This window comes from Neomonachus schauinslandi, chromosome 6, assembly GCF_002201575.2.
Source record: "Neomonachus schauinslandi chromosome 6, ASM220157v2, whole genome shotgun sequence".
NCBI classification, from domain to species: Eukaryota; Metazoa; Chordata; class Mammalia; order Carnivora; family Phocidae; genus Neomonachus; species Neomonachus schauinslandi.
In genome coordinates this window covers 26,964,045-26,987,730 of record NC_058408.1, presented here as the reverse complement: position 1 = coordinate 26,987,730, position 23,686 = coordinate 26,964,045, and the positions used below count along the sequence as shown (strand labels likewise).

Sequence of the window (23,686 nt, the reverse complement as noted above, 5' to 3'; positions counted from 1 at the left end):
TTCAGTTAAAACCTTTAAGTTTGCAACAGTGACAGCATTTTAATAGGATTTTTTTTTTTAAAGATTTTATTTATTTATTTTGACAGAGAGAGAGAGACAGCGAGAGAGGGAACACAAGCAGGGGGAGTGGGAGAGGGAGAAGCAGGCTTCCCGCGGAGCAGAGAGCCTGATGTGGGGCTCGATCCCAGGACCCTGGGATCATGACCTGAGCCGAAGGCAGGCGCTTAATGACTGAGCCACCCAGGTGCCCCAATAGGATTTTTATCTTTTGCACCTTTGATTCCCTCTGGAGTCCTGATCCCTGAGTGCTTTCAGCAAATTGCCACATCAGCAGAAATCTACATGAATACTGGCCTTATTAATTTTTTACTGATAACATTGTGAAATGAGAAGGCTCAGTGCTTACCAGTTGCACTTTGAACTTGACAACAAACATGAATTATGTATACATGGAAAAGTTATTTGAAACAATTTTCTTTTAGTTAACAGTCTATTGGACCCTTGTTTTATGTTATGCCTTTAGATAAATTAAATTTGAATGGTTCACAATTATAACCGATTATATTGAGCTTCAATTATAATTCCTAATTGATTCAAGCCTATTAGCACAATGTTAGTAAAAGGCAGTGGTTTGCTCCTAATGAACTTTTATATATTAGGTAATCACTAAATCACTAAAATCACTAGTCATTAAAAACAGGAATCTCCTAAATTTCTTAGGGTGGATCCCGCAGGTTGGATGTCTGGGTTCTCAAGATCTGGATTAGCATCTTTTGAGAACAGAAAGGAAGTTAGGACAAAGAACATAACTCAGAACACTAAATAGCTTCTTATTCGTCCTGGCGCCACCAGTCCAGGGTCCTGCTCCCTCACAGTTCTGTAATCTACGCTCAGTGACTTTTTTCTTTCTCAATACAAAGGAATGACCATTTTCTTTCCTCATCGATCCTTCTAGTGTTTTGTTTGGAGGATGATGGTACATCGAAAAACTTTTGAGAACCCCTCCCTCCATTTTGAGAATTCAGAACTTTATAGCTTTTGTATAAGGATTAGAGTGAAGACTCTTACAGACTCATGTTGGAATAGCAAGCACGAAGGCGGCAACGTACGGACATTTGGGTGCTGAAGTGAACCTGGAGTGTGGACAGAGGCGGTAGCTGAAAAATCGTGGAGACCAGACTCAGTTCTAGTCAACGCGGGCATCGGTTCCAGGTCTGAGACACCAATCACCTCACAAGAGGTGCGGCGAAATTCCACACTACCCAGAACAACAGCAATCCAGACACAGGTCGACCCCTACCGAACTCCGCTGCAGGTGCTCTGTAGGCGCTGGATGATGACGTACTCCGCAGACCAGGCGGTGACTGGCTTACGAATGGGGCGTCGGCTGCTAACGCGACGCGGGGCAGTCCTCGCGAGAGCTGCGGACTCCGGTGCGGGATGGCCGCTGAGCCGGGCGGAGCTGGCGCGCGGGTCCCGGAGCCGGCTCTCCGGCCCAAGACATGGCCCGGGGGCCCGGCCTGCTAGGCCGGCCTCGCCCCGACGCGGTCGCCATGCCCAAGAGAGGGAAGCGACTCAAGTTCCGGGCCCACGACGCCTGCTCTGGACGAGGTGGGCGAGGGGCCGGGGGCGTTGAAAGACTGGGTGCTGGCGGCAGGGAGGGGGCTGGACAGCGCCGAGGCGAGCGCTCGCTTGCCTGTAATGGGAGGGCGCTGGGGCCGGAGACCTGCAGTGAGCAGGAGGTCTTGGCGGAGAGGACGCTGACGGAGAGAAGGCTTCCTCCTTTGAGGGTTGTTGCTGTATTTCAGTGACCGTGGCGGATTATGCCAACTCGGATCCGGCGGTCGTGAGGTCTGGACGGGTCAAGAAAGCCGTCGCCAATGCTGTGCAGCAGGAAGGTAGGCTGCCGAAAGACTCAGGCCGGGAAGGCGGAACTAGGTGTTTTATTTTCCTGGAACAACGCCTCAGTGTTTTCCTTGCAAAATCCTTTGGGCATCTTCCCATAAACGTGTTTGCTGTCTTCAGTGGCCCCTCATGTATTCGGAGGAGGGGGAAGGGAGGATTAGCCAAGAGCAGTAGCGCTTTTTGTAGCAGAAATATTTTCTTTCTTTGCATCAAAAAAAAAAAATCTTTGCGTACTCTTCTGTAGTTTCCACTGCTTTCTTCTTGGTTAGTCATCTTTTTCCTGTGGTTCACATATATTCCCCACTGACTGTGCAGTTTGTTTCTTTGTGTAATAATCCTGAGGTATGCTCTTTTCCTTTTCTCATGTTTCTCTTACTTTCAAGCTTTTTACTCAGGTACCTGAGACTTGTGTTTTTATGACACCTACTGTCTCCAACATAGGAACAGGGTCAAATTGGCTTCATTTTCTCTCAAACATTGCTCCTCAGAATTTATACAAATGAGAATAGCATTTACTTTTTGTTTTTATCCTGCAGGGTTTATAGTGGGAGAATAATGCGCTCCCTTTTTCTTCAGGTCTGAAGTTGACACTTTTAAGGAGTCAATCTCTGCAACTTTGGGGTCAGTTTGCCTATTGCTTTCCAGTTTTTAGTATTTAAAATGCTAAAATTTCTTTCTTCTTAGTTCTCACCTTTCTTCAGCAGACTCTCTCACACTATTGCTTTTTCCCCCCCCCTTGTTTTCCTTATCCTCATGGATGCTGATATCCTGTCTAAGTCATTTGTATTTCTAGATGGGACTCTGCCATCTCCTTCTCCCCTTATTTTCTTCTAGTAAAATCTCTTTGTGGCTTGGAAGCCTCCCAGGTTCCTGCAGTGGAAGCTCTTTCTGGGGTTGGTGAGCCCTGTGACATCATTGACAGCAGTGATGAGATGGATGCCCAGGAGGAGAGCATCCGTGAGAGAACCGTCTCCAGAAAAAAGAAAAGCAAGAGGCATAAAGGTATAGGGCTTGTTTGCTTTTGGATTAGTCCTGTCTGTGGTGATAACTTGAAGCTGTTCACTTTCTCAGTAGCATAAGAGGTGATACCAGTGGAGAACCAGGGTTTGGATCTTAGTAGTGGGACAGGTTTAATATACCAGGGCTTTCTGTTTTGTCTAAAAATGAGAAGAAAGGAAATAGGTAAGAGTCAGATAGGTAAGATAGTCCAGTAGATTTCTGGAGCTGTAAGCTCAACTATAGTAGCCATTCCTTGAGAACATGTCATTATTAGGTGAAAACCCATACGGTAACATGAAAACAAAAAGCCTTTGCATTTCTGGATTTCTGAACAGGTAAGGAATCAAAGATGTGACCAAAAAATGTTTTCCCAAGTATGTGGATTGTATATAACCGATTTCCTTTCAGCTGAAGCTAGATACTACTATGGACTTTTAAGTGCTCTGCAATTATTAATGTCTGCTTTATGTCTAATAGGTACTGTGGGAAATAGAAAAGTATGTGATTTTATACCTAATGGCAATAAAACTCACACAAGTGAAACAAAGAAAAATAAGCTAATAGTATATAATATGCCAAATCTTCATGCAGTGGTTTGCTCTAGACTTAATGAATCAGGCTTTCTTGGGGTAGTACCCAGAATAGCTATTAAAGCTAAAGTGGTTCCAGTGATCAGTTAGAGTTAGGGGAAGCTAATGTAATAAGTGATATATGTATTTTTGATTTCAGATCTACCAGAACTTTTACCTGTACTTGAGAGTCAGATAACAAATATTTGTATTTACTGAAATACATTGAAATAATTGATAATTAATGAACTGCCATCACTTTGCAATTATGCCAATTATTGTCAGTGATACCATTGTTTTCCAGAAGGCCAAAATTAATATTGACATTCCTCATACTTCTTTGTTTTTTAATTTCTTTCTTGAAATCCCTGCTCATCATCACCATGCTATTAGAGATTTATCTTGCTCTGTTTTGTTCTTGGGCACACTCCATAGAACAGCTTGCAGACTTTTTAAACATCCTTATTGACATAAAATTCACTTTTTTAAAGTGTTCAATTCAGTGGTTTTAGTATGTTCACATGGTTGTGCAGCTATCAACATGCTTTAAGTTTAGAACATTTCTATTACTCCAGACCTATTAGCATTATTTCTCATTCTCTCCCAACCCTCCCACTCCCCCGGCCCACCCCCCTGACCACTAATTTACTTTCTGTCTTTATAGATTTGCCTGTTCTGGACATTTCATATAAATGGAATCACATAATATGTGACCTTTTGTGTCTAGCTTTTCTCACTTAGCATGTTTTCAAGTTCATTCATTTTGTAGGACAGGTCAGTCCTTCAGTGTTTTTTCAGTTGGCTATTTTGAATAATGCTGCTATGAACACCCTTGGACAAGTTTTTACATGGACATACATTTTCATTTTTGTTGGGTAGGAGTGAAATTGGAATCACATAATAACTCTAGTTTAACTTCTTGAATAATTGTCAGTGTGTGTGTGTGTTGTGTTTTAAAGATTTTATTTATTTGAGAGAGAGAGCATGAGAGAGCACAAGCCAGCGGGAGGGGCAGAGGGAGAGGGAGAAGCAGACTTCCTGCTGAGCAGGGAGCCCAACACAGGTCTCAGTCCCAGGATGCTGGGATCATGACCTGAGCTGAAGGCAGACACTTGACGAACTGACTGAGTCACCCAGGCGCCCCGCCGGTGTGTTTTTTGAGGTTTCCATTCTACATTCCACCAGCAGTGTGCAAAGAGTTCCAGTTTCTCTACATTCTCGCCAACACTTGCATTGTCTGACTTTTTAAATCATAGCCATCTTAGTGGCTGTCAAGTGGTATCTCATGGTTTTGATTTTCATTTCTTTGATGGCTAATGATGTTGAGCATCTTTTCGTGTGTGCTTATTGCCCGTCTGTATGTATTCTTCAGAGAAGAAGAAATGTCTATTCAAATCCTTTGCCCATTTTTTTTTTTTAAGATTTTATTTATTTATTAGAGAGTGGGTGCAACAGAGAGAGCACGAGCTGGGGTCTCCCAGCTGGGAGGAAGGAGAAGCAGACTCCTCGCTGAGCAGGGAGCCCAACATGGGACTTGATCCCAGGACTCCGAGATCATGACCTCAGGTGAAGGCAGATGTTTAACCGACTGAGCCACCTAGGCGCCCTCCTTTGCCCATTTTAAATTTGGGTTATCTTTTTATTACTGAGTTGTGGGAATTCCTTGTATATTCAGGATACTAGTCACTTACCAGATATATGATTTGTGGCTTACAGACTTGTAACTATAATTCATCTTTTAGTTGTTTGCTCTGCTTTACTCCCATTAGGTTCCTTTGTTCTAGTCAGACTGGTCTTTTTTTCCCCTTCTTTCTTTAGCTTCTTTTTAATGAAACGAATATAGAAGAAGAGAGAATAGTATAAGGAATCCCACCTAGCTCTTAACCCAGCATTAACACTGACTCATGGCCATTTTTGTTTCAGCCACTGTTCCCCCACCCCAACACACACGCTGTGCATTATTCTGAAGTAATTCCCAATATCCTATTATTATCTCTAAATGTTTTGGTAGTTCCCTCCAAAAGACAAATACTCTTTAATAAAAAAAAATTAATCATGTCTAAAAAAGTTTACAGTAATTTCTTGATAGCATCAAAATCCTGTTAAACTTTTCTCTTTATTGCCATCACATGTATTTTGTTTTTCTAAGTATCTGGGCTTCCTGTTAGCTATTTATTTCAATTGGAATACTTTTGCTCTTAATCTGTACCTATCAAAGTTCTTTCTGTCCTTCATGGCTTATCTCTGTGGAGCTTTCTTTTACTGATTCCATTTCCTATGTCTTGAAATTTCTTAATAATGTTGTTTAAAACACTGACAGTTATTCCTCATCAGTAATTACTGCGGTTTGTCCCGGAAGACAGAACATTTTTTAATAGCACTGTGCTTTGTAAAGGTCCTGATGGATCTCGGGAGAAATTCTGATAGTCATTTACCTTCTCCTTCAGAGAGAGACTTAATGTGGGAGAAGATGGGGCTCAAACATGTTAGGACAAAGCCTTCAGTGGTCACTGGAGATTACAGGGAAGATTAGGAACCAGAAAAGAGGATGTCATTTTAGAGGTACTGGTCTCTGTTATGAAGAACCTAATGCAATAACCTGTCTGAGTCATACTGCTGCAGTTAGCTTGAAAAGTAGAGGCAGCTTTGGGGAGCTAGTGTAGGATCTTTTTGCCCAGGAAACAGAAAGAAGAAAGCTGGTTTTTGGATAGTTCTGTGAGTAGGTCTGAATTATAGGTTAGAAGTAGGGTTTGCCCAGATGCAAGTGTCTTTATGGAGTGTGAGTTTTTACTTGGACCTGAGACACCGAGTGGACCTCAGGGTCAAGAGAATGAATCCTGGGCGCCTGGGTGGCTCAGTTGGTTAAGCGACTGCCTTCGGCTCAGGTCATGATCCTGGAGTCCCTGGATCCAGTCCCGCATCGGGCTCCCTGCTCGGCAGGGAGTCTGCTTCTCCCTCTGACCCTCCCCCCTCTCATGTGCTTGCTCTCTTTCATTCTGTCTCTCTCTCAAATAAATAAATAAAAATCTTTAAAAAAAAAGAGAATGAATCCTAACAAAGTCTGAAGGAGAAGGAGGTGGGGATACATTGTTACAGGGCATCTGAGTACTGAACGCCTATGGCTGGGATCATAGGTCAAACTGGCAATGAAATGAGGAACTAGAAGGAAAGAAACGTCTACAGGCATTTACTGAGTAATGAAAATATACCATAACTTACTGGGTGTTTTATTGAGCTTGCACTTTGAGGTTTCCTCATACCATCTTAAAATCAGTTGTTGTTTTAAATGACTGAACTGAAGACAATGTTTGGTGGAAGGGGACCATGAGGGAAATCAGGGGCAGAGTTTTTAGTGCAAAGCTGGAATTTAGAGTAGAAACCTGGGTCTCTTTACCTTAACTAGTGGCAAGGTTATGTCTTCTTACTAGTAAAATGGGCACAGTAATATTTTCCTTATTTGTGTTGAAGAATTATTAGAATGGAATGATAGTAAAGTGTGCAAAACTTTGATAAACTTTGAAAACTTCAAAATAGTATGTGAATAGTTGTTAAAGAAAGGCCTTAAGAATGAGACCCAGTCACTTGGGCAACAGGAAACGAAAGTTTCCAGCAGCCAGAAGAAGCAGGAAATGATGAGTCTGAGAGGCTTCATTGGACCTATTTAAAACTATTTTCTTAACTGTGCAAGCCCTGGGAGAATTGAAATGACTGGGGATCTTTAGATATGTCCATAATCGAAGTTCAAAGCTTATAGTTCTTTTTTTTTCTGTTTCAGAAGACCTGGACGGGGCTGGAGGAGAAGAGTATCCCATGGATATTTGGCTATTGCTGGCCTCCTATATCCGTCCTGAGGACATTGTGAATTTTTCTCTGATTTGTAAGAATGCCTGGACTGTCACTTGCACTGCTGCCTTTTGGACCAGGTTGTACCGAAGGTGCGACCACAGAGACTCGCTCTGTTATCTGTGTAGCTGATTTCATTGCTGTTTGTGATTTGGAGCTACTCCCTGGATGGTGACCTCTTTTCATTTTCTCTACTCCATGCCTGGGCATGAGCCTAGCTTTGGACTCCTTGAGCCCCTCTCTAATTTAAGTTTGGTATTATTAATTTGTCCAGGTAATTGTCTTCCCTTTGGTTGCCCCCTCCCCCCATCCAGTATCCACTTTCAGCAAAAAGTCTTGCTTCAGGTCTTAAAAAGAACTGTGTTTGACTTGTCTTCAGAAGTTTATCTTAGCTAGAATTTTCGAAAGCTGTAGATGCCTATCTATTTATCTTTCTAACTGGATTGGTTGTTTCTTAGTTGGGTAGTTACCATGAAGTATCATAGAGTTTTTGTACTCATGCTGCCCTGTGTTTAGTTGTAGTGGTGAGGAAAGAGTGAATGATAGGATTAATAAGACAGCTTTTGATACCGGGTGCAGAAGTGTAATGAAGATTATAAACTGTCAGGATGTTGTGCGAAGGCATGTTGAAGTGGAAGGGTGTAGAGAACTTGCTGAGACCCGTGGTGGGAGAACCTGGTGGTTCTTCAGTACACATTCCTTTTGAGCAACTGAAGTATATTCTACTGGTGTCAAGTCCGAGACTTGCCGTTTTTTGGCGTAAAATAGGATTTAAAATTTTAACATGGTTGGAGGGCAGGATTATAAGGTATATGTGAATTGGGTTTTGCATAGCAAAGAAGCAAAAGTAGCTGAGAAATGAAGGAGGTGTGATGTGTGTGTGTGTGTGTGTTTGTGTGTCTGTGTGAGTGAGAGAACACTGGGGACAAGCTAACTACTGGCCAGTAGAACAGTATAGTTAAATGGACACAGAGACCAGGGGTCCTAGGAGACTGAGCTAGAGCAGGAGAGACAGGTCACATATTGGTAGGAGTAATGTGTCGTGTTTCAGGCACTACACGCTGGGTGCCTCTCTGCCTTTGCGCCTGCGACCAGAGTCAATGGAGAAGCTGCGCTGTCTGCGGGCGTGTGTGATCCGATCTCTATACCATATGTATGAGCCGTTTGCTGCTCGAATCTCCAAGAATCCAGCCATTCCAGAAAGCACTCCCAGCACATTAAAGAATTCCAAAGTAAGTGAGAATTATTGTTGGGGCCTAACTAATGGTATGGTGGGCCTGTTACTATGGCTTGTCTCTAGATTCCTTGATGGGGAGGGCTAGGGCTGTTGGTCCCAGGCTGCCAGGGGGCTAATGCAAACTTTCAGGGTTTCACTTCTCTAAGACATTCCTGCTCTGTTGGGCTGGCTTCTCTTCTCTTTACCTTAAAGCTTTCTTGTGCTTTTAGCATATTCTTTATTCTCTTTAATTTATTCTCATGCATTGTACATTGGACCACTTTAGATGATTTTGATGGTTTGGGTTAGGAAGAGCACAACTCAAATGGTAGATGTAAACTGTAAATCTTCCAGGGTGCTGTAAATCATGATGCAAAGATATAACATGAACACCTTAGTAATTTTCTTTTCCTAACGTGACCTTGATATCTGGGATTCTTCTTTCTTGTTGACCTCTTTAAAAGATTTTGGTATAGACTTTAACATACGCTAAGGGCCAACTATTGCCAAGCTCTGGGCTAGGTTGTTTCAGAGACTATAACTCACACACTTTAGCTCTCTAAAATTCTTCCTGTATCCTAGGCTATTTCTTATATCTTGGGATTTCCCCTGTAGCTTATATTCATACATTGTATTCAAGTGTTTGGCATTCTTCTGATCTGTAAATAGGTCTGTTAGCCTTTGATCCTTTCTCTCCTTTTCTCCATAATGAAGTATCCAGTGAACCCACCTTTGCCAAGCTATACCAGTACAACAGATATGATTACTTAGGCAAGTTGATGTCTCAGCCTATTTCTCCTTCAACTAATGCCATTGTCTGAATTTTGTATCTTTTGAGTTGGTAATTTTTATTACTCTGTTCCTACCCCAAATCTGGTGTCCTGTAGCACTTTCTATTCTCTTCTGTTTTGTTTTTTGGATGTTCTGTAATGATTCTTCTCCCCTAGTTTAGCTCCCGTGTGATAATATTCCACCTGATACATACTGACTGAAAGGGTACTGTTGGTTTCAAGATTATCAGGGTTCCTTTGAGGGTCGCAAACTGAGATGGTCAGGGCCATGGGCTGAGCTCAATTCAATATCACACTAGCTGGTGGCTTTAAGGCAGGAGTAGAATGTGTGATGAGTAGCATTTCACCTAGCAGCTGCTTCTGCTAGTAATATGAGTGGACAGTGTATCATCTCACATTTGCGGTTTCCCTCCCCAGAAACATTTGATAGTATCAGACCAGCTCTGATGAGGTGGGGATCATCCCAGAGCTAACCATGCCGGGTATGAATCAGTTGCTGGGAGTAGAGCAGCATTAGGCAGACTCCTCGTGCTCGACACATCCTAGCGGCTCCAGTGCACAATGCAAGTGCTACTGCCTAAATCGAAAATGCCCGTGTCTTCGTGTTCTAGTCACTGCATATTAATTTTTTAAAAGTAGATTATAAAAACCAAGGTGGTGATAACTAAGTTCTTAATCCAGACAGTAAGTCCAGGCCACCTGGCTGCTGCTTTTGTGCCTTGTTGTTAGAGATCTCTGGAGAGGATATGGGACCTGGAGTGACAGGTGTCCCATGCATGGCCTTGCCACTTGTATAACCACAATCGCATGGCATTCAGGGAGTTGGCAGCATGCCTAAGGAAGTTGTCCCAGGTTCCTGGACTCCAGCTTTTCGTATTTGATTCTCCCTCTCTCTCTTTTCAATCGCATAGCTTGTATGGGACACTGGAGCCGCTGTGATGGCAGCAGAAGTATTTGCCCCTTAAAGCCAAGCCCATTATTTTTGATGGAACAGCGGGACGTACAGGGCATGTCTGAAGGGCAGGACAGCTGGCACGGCGGACGACCCACCCCTTATCCCCTGGGAGGTACTTAACTTCTTGTGTTAACCCTAGCTGTAGCCTGACTTTCATGGAGGGACTTACTCTAGATAATTCAGCCCAGCTCTGTCGTTTTCACACCGGCTCTCTGCTCCCAGAAGGTCCTGAGTGGCTTGCTCCTGTTCCAGGGATGGCCACCTCTGCCTGCCTTATGGCTTTGTTATCATCTTGCCTGGTGGCTACTGGCTGCCCTTATATTTTCATATAGAGGAGTGGCTCGCTGACTCAGAGAATGTCCCAGTCTCTAGAGACCATGTTTCTGTCTTTAAAGATGAGAACAGTGGGGGTTGCCCTCAACAGCATCTGAGGTTGACTTATATCAGTCCCTCTTCTCTTTACTGAATAGCCCTGGGATTGTCTCTTTCCATGTTGCACCAGTGTCAAACTGGGGGGGGGGTCTCTATCTGTGCCAAAGTAAAATCTTAGCATTGGGACTGTGGCTGGCCTTGGAGCTGTCAGACAGGTTTTTGCTGATTATTTTTTGTTACCTTACTTTGATTTTTTCCTTTTCTATCATTTATTTATTTTTGGTTTATTTTATTTTTATTTTTTTACAGTGCTTACTTTTCTGGTGCAGAAAGATTGTTGGGAACAGACAGGAACCAATGTGGGAATTCAACTTTAAGTTCAAAAAACAGGTATGTAGTCATATCTTCTCTTTGTTTTTCAGGTAGTATGTTGTTCTAATAAATTTCACTAGGCATAAAATTGTCTTATTGAAATCAAATAGTACACATCAAAATTTGCGATAACGCCATGAAAAGAAAAGGTAGAAGGAACTATTCTGTACGAAAGAGACACAACAGTATACTAGCTGAATGAGTGGGTACTGGAGCAGGGAACAAAGGGCTGTAAAAGACACTTGGGACAATTCAAGAGATGTGAGTATGCTGTAAATGTTAGATGACATGAAATTATTGTTAGTTTCTCAGGTGTGATAATGATACTGTGGTTATATGTAAGTGTCTTTATTCATGCTGAATAGGGGTGGAGCGTCAGTGCTCCTTTCAGATGGCTTTGCCCCCTTTACCATCTTCTACATAAAATGAGAGGTGGGAGGAGAGGAAGCAAATACGGTGAAATGTCTAACGGTAGAGGGTATACAGGAGTTTATTGCACTATTTTATTAACTTTCTGTATAGTTGAAGACTTTCTAAAGATGGGAAAAAGGGGAAAACTTGTTTTAACAATGTACTGAGGTTATTTGCCTATAATTTTTTTGTTTTTCAAAGCAAATGTATTTGCAGACAACAATAATTTATATGGTTTTATACCTGAGGCAGTTCGGGGAAGTCATGAGGAAAGGGACCACCGCCAGGAGGCTATTTATAAGAAGAATAGATAGTATCCTACTCCGTTTCTGCCTTTTGCTTGGACTGTACCTGAGATCTTGGCCACAGAGAGGATCTACTTTGCTTGCCTTTACTTCTTATCCTAAGCAGCTCATTTCTTTCTTCTGTCTCCCCTATTTAGTATCTCACTGAAGAGACACATTACAAATAAGATTAGTTATCCTTCACTTGATGAGTTACAGATAAGTTTGTAATTAAAGTGAATCGTATTTTTCCATTGATTTTTTTTAAATTTTTTATTGTTATGTTAATCACCATACATTACATCATTAGTTTTAGATGTATTGTTCCATGATTCATTGTTTGTGCATAACACCCAGTGCTCCATGCAGAACGTGCCCTCTTTAATACCCATCACCAGGCTAACCCATCCTCCCACCCTCCATTGATTTTTCATAAACATGGCTTTAGGGAAGAATTTTGGTTTCTAGTCATTTGATTTTAATAAGATGTCTTCAACTGTGATATCCATTAGATGGTGGTGGTAAATCCACCGTAGGACCTTTCTGGGAAGGGGCTGCAGGGCAGTCTCAGCAGTGTTCAAGCTGAGAGCGGAATTAACTGCAGGAAGGTGAATGCCCAGATTCTTTAGTTCTGAGACTTGTGGTTCTTTTATTTATGGTGCCTAGAATTAGATGGCCACTTCTGCTTCTATCCCTTTTGTGCAGCAGATGTTCTTTGGAGTCCGACGAGTCACGAGGAATTTGCGATCTTTCAAACATTGGGGAGCCTCTGATAGAACTATAAGTTTCCATTTCTTGCCAGATGGCAGGAAATACCATCTAAATGAAGCATATACCGACTACCACATTGCTTATCCGGATGTGTTTCCTCTTCTTTCAAAGGGCAGGTTTTCCTTGATCTGTATAGAAACCAATATGTATATAAAGAGAAACAGGATTTTCACTGGTGGAGTCTTAGAGCCATCAACATTTTCTCTAAGCTGTTCGAGTAATTTTCAGTTCTCTTTAGTCCCCTAGATTAAAGAGCAAGTGTGTGGGAGGGTTGCAGCCTCCCATTCAGTATGAAGATGTTCATACCAACCCAGACCAGGACTGCTGCCTACTGCAGGTCACCACCCTCAATTTCATCTTTATTCCAATTGTCATGGGAATGATATTTACCCTGGTAAGTGGAAACGGAATGCCATCCTTAGTTCTTTCGTAGACTCTCATACCTAGGTTTTGAAAGAAATTTGTAAATTTAACCATTGAGGAAGAAATCTTTGAAGTATAATTTTTTTAAAAAGTTTGAAAGCAGACTTGTATATTAGGAATGGAGTTAATTATGTCTGGATATTTTATCTCTGTTTCCTTCTTATAGTAAAGGGAATGTTTTTGCATCTTCTTTGTAGTGATCATTACTATTTGAGAAACAGTATCCTTTCAGGGATAATAATGAGGCTTATATATGAGCACTGTATTTCAGGACCTTGAGGCTTGCTTGTGGTGTCGTAAATGAAATACTAAAATGTAAGGTGACCAGCTCTGTCCATTATGTGATGATGACTATTCAAGCCTTAGCTAAGAATTAGATTAGTAAATAACAAATATGTCTCTGGCATATTTTCCAGGTTTTTAAAATTTTTAACTGGATTGGTAACTTGAGAGTATATGCAGTTTATCTTCTCTGTCCTTTAGGCTTATGTTCGGAGATACATGGGATTCCCCCCTCTGCACTGAAAATAGCTTTGTTCTTATTTATATATTTATTCATTCATTCATTCATTTGAGAGAGTGAGCGAGTGAGAGAGAAAACAAGAGCTGGGGTGGGGGGTGCAGAGGGAGAGGGAGAAGCAGAGTCCCCACTGAGCAGGGAGCCCCATGCAGGGCTCAGTCCTGGGACTCCAGGATCATGACCTGAGCTGAAGGCAGATCCTTAACTGACTGAGCCACCCAGGCGCCCAGCTTTATTCTTTTTTTAATGGTAAAATAAATAATGCATACTTCATGGAAAGAATTTAAATAATACATAAATACATGAAAAAAGTAAAGGTGACCTAGACTCTTACTGGCCTCTAACTATGGCCCTTTAGGGAACTGTTCTTTAATGTATCTGTTATTATGTCCTTGTATACACCCACTCTCTTAAATAATTTTGTTTAATTGAGATTATACCATATATGCTGTTTTGGTTGTTAGGCACCTCTCCCCTCCCTCTAGGTTAAGTCACATTAGTGACCTAGTAATATACTTATATTCCATAGACTTCATATTCATATAATTCTGTTCAGACCAGCATATACATAAACAGATTTAGAGAATTTGTGGTTTATTTTACCAAAAATGTGATCAAACGTATGTTTCATGCATCTGGTTTGACTCGCTTAACAATATCTCATCAGAACCCCTTCAAGTCATTTTGTATAGTTCTAACCCAGTTTTTAAAAAATTGGCTTCAGTGCTAGTCTGTGTGCATGTATCCTAATTTATTCAGCCATTTGAGAGGCTTTCTTTAGCATGGTTTAAATATGAAGAATTTCATTTTGTGGCCTAGCCAGTGTAAATTTTGTCTAGACTGTCTTATTTCAGAATGAGCCGTGGGAAAACAAGGTTGTTTAATTTGGGTACTGAATTTGCTTTTCCCTCCTAGTTTACTATCAATGTGAGCACGGATATGCGGCATCATCGTGTGAGACTGGTGTTCCAAGATTCTCCTGTCCACGGTGGTCGGAAACTGCGCAGTGAACAGGGTGTGCAAGTCATCCTGGACCCCGTGCACAGCGTTCGACTCTTTGACTGGTGGCATCCTCAGTATCCGTTCTCCCTGAGAGCCTAGTTACTGCTTCCTGTCCCTGAGGGCAGCCCTGAGCTAGGCCAGTCCATTAGTAATCAGATTCCAGTTTGGAAGGGGTGTCTGGATTGTATATCTGGTTAGTAATGCACATGCTCTTCCGGTTCCCAGGGCTCCTGTTAGGGGAAGGAGAAGGATTGAATCAAGAGGAAAAACAACTATGATTTATAAACATATTTTAATGTAAAAATTTGCATTTGAAAGGAGAAACCTGGCCCTATTTTCTGTGTTAAACCCCATTTGGTGCTATTGAGTTTGTTGTTCTTTATTCTTTTATCCCAGCAAAAATGGATGATCTTGCTCTAGGGAAAAATTAAACTCATCCATCTCCAAACAAGGAAGTTTCAGCATTCCCTTGTGATCAGAGAGGAGCCTTCAAGGCCTGAAATTGTTGCTACTGTTGCTTCCCGTTAAGCTGCCCCTCAAATTCAAGTGAATATTTTCTCTTCTCCCTTTACCCTTCTCCATAAATAAAGCAGGTGACAGGGTTTTCAGAATCTTACAAGACTGACTTGTGTATCTTTCTTTAAAAATACTTTTTGGATATTTATTGCGTAAATATTCTTTTGCCGATTTTGGATTTTAGGTATTTTTTTTTTGCATGAGGTTTGATAGTGGTGGTGATGACTTTGTGCCCTTGGTACTGTACTAGGAACTTTACGTAATATCTCTAATTCTCATGATCCTGCAAGGTGGGTGATACTGTTCCCATTCTGTAGTTGAGAAAACTGCATCAGTGACTTACCCAAGGCCATATGGCCAGGTCTTTTTGCTGTATCACAGTTAAAAAAGTTCAGTTTCATTCCCTGTGGTAGATGGTGGCAAAAGGGAGTAGGCAGAGTGTACATAGATAAGAAAGTAAAAGGGTGAGTAAAAATTTGATCGTGATATTACCTTATCCCTAATCAGCCTAAAGGGTATATAAGATTGATGAAAGAGTCTTTGAAATCTGTGTTTCTAAGTAAATTGTAAAGCTAACCAAGAAAGGCAGGAAGGATAAGAAGGATAATGATATTTTCATTGAGTTGTTAGAAAGGCATTATGCTGAAGGTCATTTAAAAAAAAAAACGCATCCCATATTGAAACTAGCCTCCTGAACTATAAGCACTTAGTGACCTTCTTCTGCTCTGCCTGGCCCTGTGCTGCCTATCATCCTGTGTGCCTACAGGAGCCTGGCCTTTTATCCCTGCAGAAATGCTAATGTCCTGTTAGTCAGAGGACTTGCTGTAGCTGGTGGACTCTGAGAAGAGGATCACGGGTGGGATTTTGGTTTTATTGTGTGTTTGCTAACAAGGTAACCTTGCTGCTTGTCCTCCCTTCTCAGCCCTCCAAGTTAGCCAGTGAGCTGGATATTAGCTGGATGTTGCCATGAGATGGGCATTAATATATTCTTAAAACATGAAAATCTTGTGGGGGCAGTTATTATCACAAACCAAGCTGTTAAATTAGTGTGTGTGTTTTTTTTCCTTAATCATCCTCCCTAACCCCTGCTATTTAAAGAATATTCTTAGGAAGCAGCTGCTTAATACTGCTGCTCGTTACCCCGCACTGAGGGTGGTACTCAAAGCTGTTCACACGGAAAGTGAGCCTTGGTCAGTGAAAATCAGAACTTGGGCATGTAAATGGTAAGAAACAAAAGAACCCAAAGACAATAAGCACCCTGGACAATAAGTACCTTTCACAAGCAAAAGTTGCTTCTTTGAGGCAGAAGGAGAGAAGCACAGAGTTCTGGTTCCCTGGACTGAAGATGCCATCAAGTAGAAGGGAATTATTCTGGTGGATCGAAGTCCTCCCGCATTTGGGAGGTACCTTTAAAAGGGGAGTGAAATTAATTGGTTTAATAATTGTGTTCTGACTCAACTTCTAAGTTTTCATATTAAACTTTATGATGATAATAGGTACAATATTAGGTATTGTCTCAGCTGTTCTCTTAGCTTGATATTGACAGACACTTGGTAAAGTGTGTTATGGCTTCAGCCTTCCCTCTGCATTGACTGAGTTGCCTTTTCGAGGATGATTCATTTTAGTGAAAGGATAAGCGAAGTGTCTCAGATTTCCTCTTGAAGAACCCCAAACCACCTGGAGAAGAGTTGGAACTTTCTGGACTACTTTTGTAAAAACTGCTTTGTAATTTTCACTTTTAAAAATACATCTCTTGATTTTGCTCTCAGGGTCAGACAAACAAAATAACACAAATTTAGCTTCATTTCTCACCCTCATAATAAATCAGAATTACTCAGATTTTTCTGCCTTTTGCTGAAGATACAAGGAAACGAAGCCAATTGGTGAATATACTGGGAAGAAGAAAAAAAAATACATGAAAGGTTGTATGTTCCACTGATTTCAACTACATACAGCGTTTGTTGCAGAAGATACAGAACATGTTGTATGTATATTTATAAATATGTACACATTGCGTGTATATAAAAATTCTTTGCACTTGTAACAGCGCTTACTGGGTATTGTAAGGGATTGAGTAGGCACTGTGATGACACTTCACAAACCAGATGGGAAAGATGCAATTAATGGCCACATGGGACAGGGTAAGGAGCAATTCAGGAAAATGGAGAGGTTTAACTAAAATTTGTCAGTCAGGAATTTGGCATTGAGACTGTCTTCATACTATGTATATGTAACAAACATTTCATATTCTAGTAACAGTGTTAGCACAGCCAAGGTCCTGAATTCAGGCGAGCAGTTCACTCAAGCGCACACTACGAAATGTATCTGGATTTCAAGATTCTCCACTTAAGAAATAGATGCGACCAAAAGAAAAGTAATAAATGGGCACAAGAGGGCAGGTGTGAAAGGTGACAGACCATTGGCAACGATTACAAGGCCAGGACTGAGGCCAATTTAGGGACAGGTGGTTAGATGAGGAACGAGGGTGGAGGTCAAATGGACAGGATGTGTGCTGCGCCTCACTGGGAAGGAGAGAGGGCGCCGCTGAGCCCCGACACTTGAGTCCTCTTGGGTAAAATGGTTCTCTGCCACCTCAGGGACTCTCCAGGCCAAGCCAAGATGGCGCGCAGTAGCAAAGTGCCTCTTGTCATGTGCCGGGGCGGGGGCGTGGCCTGGAGGGAGCCGGCCAGGCCCCGCCCTTGGGGGGTGGGGCCAGAGGCCTTCCGGGGAGGCAGGGGCGGGGCTTTGAGGCGAGGCGCTTCGGCGCTGGCGGAGGCTGCAGCTACCTCGGCGCCCGCTCGGCTCCCTAGGACGTGTCGGGCTCCCCGGGTCGGGGGCGGCTCCCTTCCGCTTCGGGGCTGAGCTGCCTGGCTTTCGACGACTGCAGGCAGGTGAGCGTCCAGAATCTGGAGGTGGGAAAAGGATGCCTCTTTTCCCACCTCCAGCTCCCCTCCAGTTTGGGAAGGGGTCTCTGTCTAGCGCGCCTTGGAAAACAGCCCCGTTTTACTCCGGATGTGTCGTCTCCGGCTGGCATAGATACTGCTCCCTCCGCCGCCCCTCGCCGGCCTTTGCAGTGCCCTGTGCCCTTGGGGGTGAGAATGGGAGGCAATGCCCGGCTTGCGGGAGGGCGTGGAGTTCGCCCTCAGCTCCATCAGCCTCGGAGGAGGGGGGCTGAGGTGGCAAGTCTCCCGGTGCGAGCTGGATGGACTGCGCCCCATTTCCCATCCTGGAGAGTCAGAGAAAAAAGCACCTCAGCTCCTGGGCCAGCTCCGCTCATTTGGGCACAAGAGGTGCTGAGATCTTCGCGCTTATCGGGGGTCTTAATCCTTCCCGCGTTGCTACTAACACCCCTTCTTAATATCGCTAGCTCTCTGTGCCTTGAACTGCCAGTCTCAGTCTGTGCCAGAAATGCCCCCGTCTCCGCAGTGCCAGGGCGATGGGATGGAAGGAGCGGCCAACCCGAGGTCTGGTGGGGGTGGGGGTGAGAGTGGGCGCAAGCGGAAAAGAGAGCTGGAATAGATTCCTGAACTGAGAGGGTGGGAGTGGGGAGTTGACTTTGGACCGCGCAGTAGGGGTGTTTTCCGGTATAGATCCTGCAGGGTTCGATGGTGGGTTGGAAGAGAGAGGTCGGGTTGGAGGACTTGGAAATGTGGTGTGGGTGGTTTTCTTTGAGAAGGAGGACGGATCCAGGACAAGGTGCCACTAGGTGCTGATGTCACCTTTGAGGAGAGGTATGCTGGTAGTACCCAGTAGAGAGATATGGGAGTTGGGGCTGCTATTCTGCTGTTCTGTGTGGTGAGCAAGTGGTTAAGGAGGAGGCTCTGCTTAGCATGGAGATTCCCTCCTGGTGGGAGCTTAAGGGGCCCCTCCAGTAGCTAGGTTTCAGGGACTTCCCTCCGTCTTTCCAGAGGTCTTGGAACTGATACCTAGTACTTTGTTCAATACCCAGCAAACATTTATTGGGCACTTACTATATGCCAAGCTCTATGCTGTGTGCTGGGTCTTCTGAAGGCAATTTAGGGCCATGGAGCAGCTGAAAAGTACACACAGTAGGCACTCTCTTAACGGCCCCTGCCCCCCCATTTTGTTACATTGCTATTAAATTATAAAAAAGCAGAGCCCTGTCCACGTGCTTTCAAACAGCTGTCTAAACTGGATCCCAACCCATCCACCCCCTACCACTGTTAACTGGCCAGGTAGCCCCAAGAGAAGCTGCCTTAGCAAAAGGAACAGTTTGAAGGATTTCCCTGGGCTATTTTCTAGGACTTTGTCCTGATGCCTGAGAAGGCTGCCTGAGATAAATAGCATCTCAAAATAATGAGATGATGAATAGCACGATGATTATTGGGGGCCAAGCATGCCCTGGACACGCGGCACAGTGGGAGATGCCATCTCTGGAAGATAGGAGAGTGTGGGGGGAGGGGGTGTGAAGTGAAACCTTGTCCAGGGATATCTGGGTGTGTGCTGATGAGCATGTCATGATGTCAGAACTGTGGAGTATATGAGGTCTAGCCTTTGGGTGGTAAGGAGGGATTGGAGGGGCAGGGCAGGGCAGGCGACCCGGCTCCTGGGTCTCTTTTCTGAGTTGATTGCTAGAATCTTAGAGTTGGCAAGAGTCATCAGGGACTTCAGTGGGTCCTTTCAGAGCTTCTGAGGATAGCAGGGTGAGAGCTGGGGAGAGGAGGAGGAGTCAGGGTTGAAGGGCCAGGGAGCTGGGGGAGAGTCAGGAGTCTTTAGGATAGAGGCACTAGAGGAGGCCTTTTTATGTCAGGGACACTCTCCCCTGGGGCTCTGGGCCCTTGGATGGGTTGCTGTAGAAGCAAGGTGTGGCTTCCGATTGGCACGGAGTTGCATGTGGCATGCGTGTCCTGGAGAGGAGCTGGTAAGGAGCAGGGAGGAGAGTGGAAGCTGGAGTGGAAGCTGCCTCAGAATCTAGGTCCCAGGTATGGGATCAGGAGAAATGGAGGGGAGGTCAGGGGGAGGGGTGGTGTGTATTGCAGCCACATGAAGTCACCATCTGTCCCCCCTCTGGCCTGCTAGCTCACTGACCTATAATTAGCTCTGGAGGGCATACGGTGCTGGCTCACAAGAGCGTGGCACTTTGGGTGGCCAGTGGAGTAAAAAGTACTGGGATGGGCCGTGGTGAGAGGGGCAGCTTCTAGGGGCCCCTCAGTCTTTGTTGTGCTGGGAGGGTCCTGTGGGAACTGAGAATGCCATGGGGACAGGACCGGTGTGGGGGGGGGGGACGGGGGCGGGGCGGGAGAATAGTGGGTGAAGGAGCTCTGAGCTAGCATGGTGTGAAACTCCAGGGCTGGGCGGAGCTTGAGGACTGCCCTCTCCTCCTTGGCAATGGCCCTCCAATCACACAGGAAACATGACTGCTGCCCAACTCTTTGCTTGGCTCTCAGAGAGCCTTGGTTGGGTGCAGCAGACCGCCCCCCACCCCACCACCATCAAGTGTCTTCTATTCCCTTGAGCGAAGTCAGCTCTAACACAGAGCAGCTTCCTGCCTGTGGGGCTGAGAGGCCTTGGCTGGGGCTGCTTCATTCTGAGACAGCTGGAGGAGAAACCGTCACCGGTTAATTCAGTTGGTCAGACTCCAAGTAGTGCTCGGTGCTGACCCCCAGGCTGTGCCAGACACTGGATATTTGGTCACATGCTACTCCCTGTAGCTTTCGAACCATTGCGTGGGTATAGTAGTCCCCCTTTTCACAGGGGATACATTCCAAGACCCTCAGTGGATGCCTGAAACCACGGATGGTATGGAACCCTATATATACTCTATTTTTTTCCAGGCTACACACCTATGATAGTTTAATCTATAAGTTAGTCCCAGTAAGAGATTAGCAACAATAATGATAATTATTGGACTATAAATAGAGGAATCTCCTCTCTCTAATAAAATAGGACAATTACAACAATTTACTGGAATAAAAATTATGGGAATGTGGTTTCTCTAAATATCTTACTGTACTCACCTTTCTTCTTGTGATGATGCAAGATGATAAAATGGCTATGTGATGAGATGAAGTGAGGGGAATGACGTAGGCACCATGATGTAGTGTTAGGCTACTGTTGACCTGATGTGTCAGAATCATATGCTCCCATCAGTGGTTGACCGCTGGGAACTGAGATCACAGAAAATGAGGCTATGGATTGGGGGTGGGGACCACTCTATCTGTGTTCTTTCAAGTAGACTGTAAACTTTTTGAGGGTTGATGGCATATCTTACCTACCTTTTGTATCCATAACAACTCTTAACTCAGCATTGGATTCATGGAAATCTACTCAGTAGGTTAATTGTTGGATTGGATCAAAGAGGTCTATCTTCTGATTCCCTGAATTCAATGAAACAGGGCCTCCTTGCCACTAGAAATATTTAACCTGGAGCAGAAAAGTGTCTGGGGACCCAGTATGGTGGTGTTACATCTCAGTGGGAGAATTAGATTCTATAGGAAGTAGGTAAAGTGAAAATCCCTAAATCTCCCATAAAGCATGGTATATGGTTTTAGGTTTCTAATGCTGAACAATAATGTTAATGTACAGATATGGTATACATTATACACATTATATATTAATTATATAATGTGTACAGTGTTTAAAAAGAGTACTTACATCAATATAATTTTGTAGTTAAGTGTCAGATGAAATAGCTGGTTTGCATTACAGGCTTTTATTGCTTATTTTGCTCACCCAAGATAGTTGAATTCTCGTAGATGAAATATGCTGCCCGTGTGACTTCATGGCCACTGTCTTCAGATAGATAACTGTCACTTCAAAGGGGAGCTAGGTTTCCATTCAGTTGAAGAAGAAGTTTCCTTAGGACAATGAGGGCTTCCTCATTTAGTAGTGAGCTCCTGTTCCTCAAGGATAATCAAATAAAGACTGAGCTGTTGGGGAGGTGTGGAAGGTTGGCCTACATGACCTTGGAGAAGGTCCTTCCAAGTAGGAATGTGCAGTTCTAGGTAAGGGATGAGGTGGGGTAGGCAGTGGATGGTAGGGGTCTTTGGCAGCTGCTCCAGAAGAGGACTCTCCTTTGTGTGGCTTGGAGGATGCTAAAACTGGAGGGCTCCGGGAGGGGTCCAGACCAGGACCTTGGCCTGGGCTGTTTTATGAGGAGTGACATGCTGGGAGATCCATGGGATGACTGCCGCCATCTCTAATGCACAGGGAGCCCTGGGCTCGGGAGACCCTGCCGTGCAGCTCTGAGGGGTGGCAGTAAGGAGAAGGGTGAGCTGGGTGCAGTTTCTTGACCTCAGCTCGCACCAGGCCGACTGCAGAGTACCCAAAATGTTGGGCTCTTTTTTGGGGCAGAGCACCCGGAACAAATGAGGTTTTCATTCTTTCTTTATCATCTCCATCCCTCCTTCTTCTCCCTCTCACACATTCTCACACAGGTTCAAGCCCGCGCATGCACGTACACTCTTCATGACCAGCTGTATCTGCTTTCATGATCACACACACGCGTAAGCTCTCATGGTGCCCACGTGCTCTTATGAGTACACATGACTTCATGACTCCCAGGTGCACGTGCTTACATAACCACACATGTTCACTCTCATGACTGTACACACACAACACATTGGCATGACCGTAGGCATACGTCATGAGTCCTTGACATATGACCACACACAATCTGTCTCGCCATTATGCGTACCTACCCACCATTATGCACACCCACTCACTGCCCACACACAGGCCCTCAGGACCCCGTTCTCATGACTGTTCTCTTACCCACACGCGCTCTCATGGCCATCCGTACACACCACACATTCTCATGGCTCTACTCTTACATGCTGTTGCATGGATGCACATGTCCCCCCACACATTCTCTCTCTCTCATAACCACCCCCCACACCCTCTGTGACCATGTACACACACACTTTATGACGCAGTTCTGAGTACTCTGGGCCTTTCATGCCCTGGCACCTGACAGCACTTCCCTCTTGGGTTCCTGATGCCCCTCCGGGTGGCTCTGGCTTCCGCTATGGGGCAGCTCCCTAATCTATGGGCTGATCTACTAATGCAGAGACTTCTGAGCTTTTTTTTTTCAATGCCAGAAGAACCATATTTGGCCCACAGTTTTGGACCCCTAGTTTTGAAAGATTTTTATTCTCCAAATACGCCACACTGATTACTTTGTTTCTTCTTTTGCAAACAATTTTTTTTTAAGATTTTATTTATTTGAGAGAGAGAATGAGAGACAGAGAGAGAGAGCGAGCACACGAGAGGGGGGAGGGTCAGAGGGAGAAGCAGACTCCCCGCCGAGCAGGGAGCCCGATGCGGGACTCGATCCCGGACTCCAGGATCATGACCTGAGCCGAAGGCAGTCGCTTAACCAACTGAGCCACCCAGGCGCCCCTTTAAGGACATATATGAGGGTTAACCAATGGCTCTGATGAGCAGAAGTTGGCTAGGGTTACTGAACTTAATGAGGTGAGTTCAGCCAAAGCCATGTGCTGCGTTCAGGGGTGCGGGCTTCATCTTGGTTGATGCAAGTATATGATCTCTGGGAGACCTTAAGAATATGGGAAGGAGGGCGCCTGGGTGGCTCAGTTGGTTAAGCGACTGCCTTCGGCTCAGGTCATGATCCTGGAGTCCCGGGATCGAGTCCCGCATCGGGCTCCCTGCTCGGCAGGGAGTCTGCTTCTCCCTCTGACCCTCCTCCCTCTCATGCTCTCTGTCTCTCTTTCTCTCTGTCTCAAATAAATAAATAAAATCTTAAAAAAAAAAAAAA

At 44.3% G+C, this 23,686-nt stretch overlaps 1 protein-coding gene across 4 annotated transcripts; it reads left to right on the top strand.

The window, feature by feature from the left end:
* Nucleotides 1-1,422: 1,422 nt before the first annotated feature.
* TMEM183A (transmembrane protein 183A) lies at nucleotides 1,423-15,062 on the top strand. 4 transcript variants are annotated; one of them, XM_021686582.1, is made up of 8 exons: nucleotides 1,423-1,611; nucleotides 1,809-1,898; nucleotides 2,740-2,907; nucleotides 7,252-7,408; nucleotides 8,368-8,548; nucleotides 10,960-11,040; nucleotides 12,727-12,882; nucleotides 14,347-15,062. In XM_021686582.1, exons 1-8 carry the CDS (start codon nucleotides 1,503-1,505, stop codon nucleotides 14,530-14,532), a joined length of 1,128 nt encoding a protein of 375 aa, XP_021542257.1. In that variant the 5' UTR covers nucleotides 1,423-1,502; the 3' UTR covers nucleotides 14,533-15,062. The 4 variants fall into 4 exon arrangements, with proteins under 4 accessions (XP_021542257.1, XP_021542256.1, XP_044772271.1 ...); XM_021686581.1 differs by having other exon boundaries at nucleotides 7,249-7,408; XM_044916336.1 differs by lacking the exon at nucleotides 1,809-1,898.
* Nucleotides 15,063-23,686: the final 8,624 nt, after the last annotated feature.

Excerpts from the sequence above, each read along its gene's own strand:
- TMEM183A (XM_021686581.1), top strand. The coding sequence starts at position 1,503 with ATGGCCCGGGGGCCCGGCCTGCTAGGCCGGCCTCGCCCCGACGCGGTC. Across the intron at positions 1,612-1,808 it reads CGACGCCTGCTCTGGACGAG|TGACCGTGGCGGATTATGCC; the intron begins GTGGGCGAGGGG and ends GCTGTATTTCAG. Across the intron at positions 11,041-12,726 it reads ACTTTAAGTTCAAAAAACAG|TCCCCTAGATTAAAGAGCAA; the intron begins GTATGTAGTCAT and ends AGTTCTCTTTAG.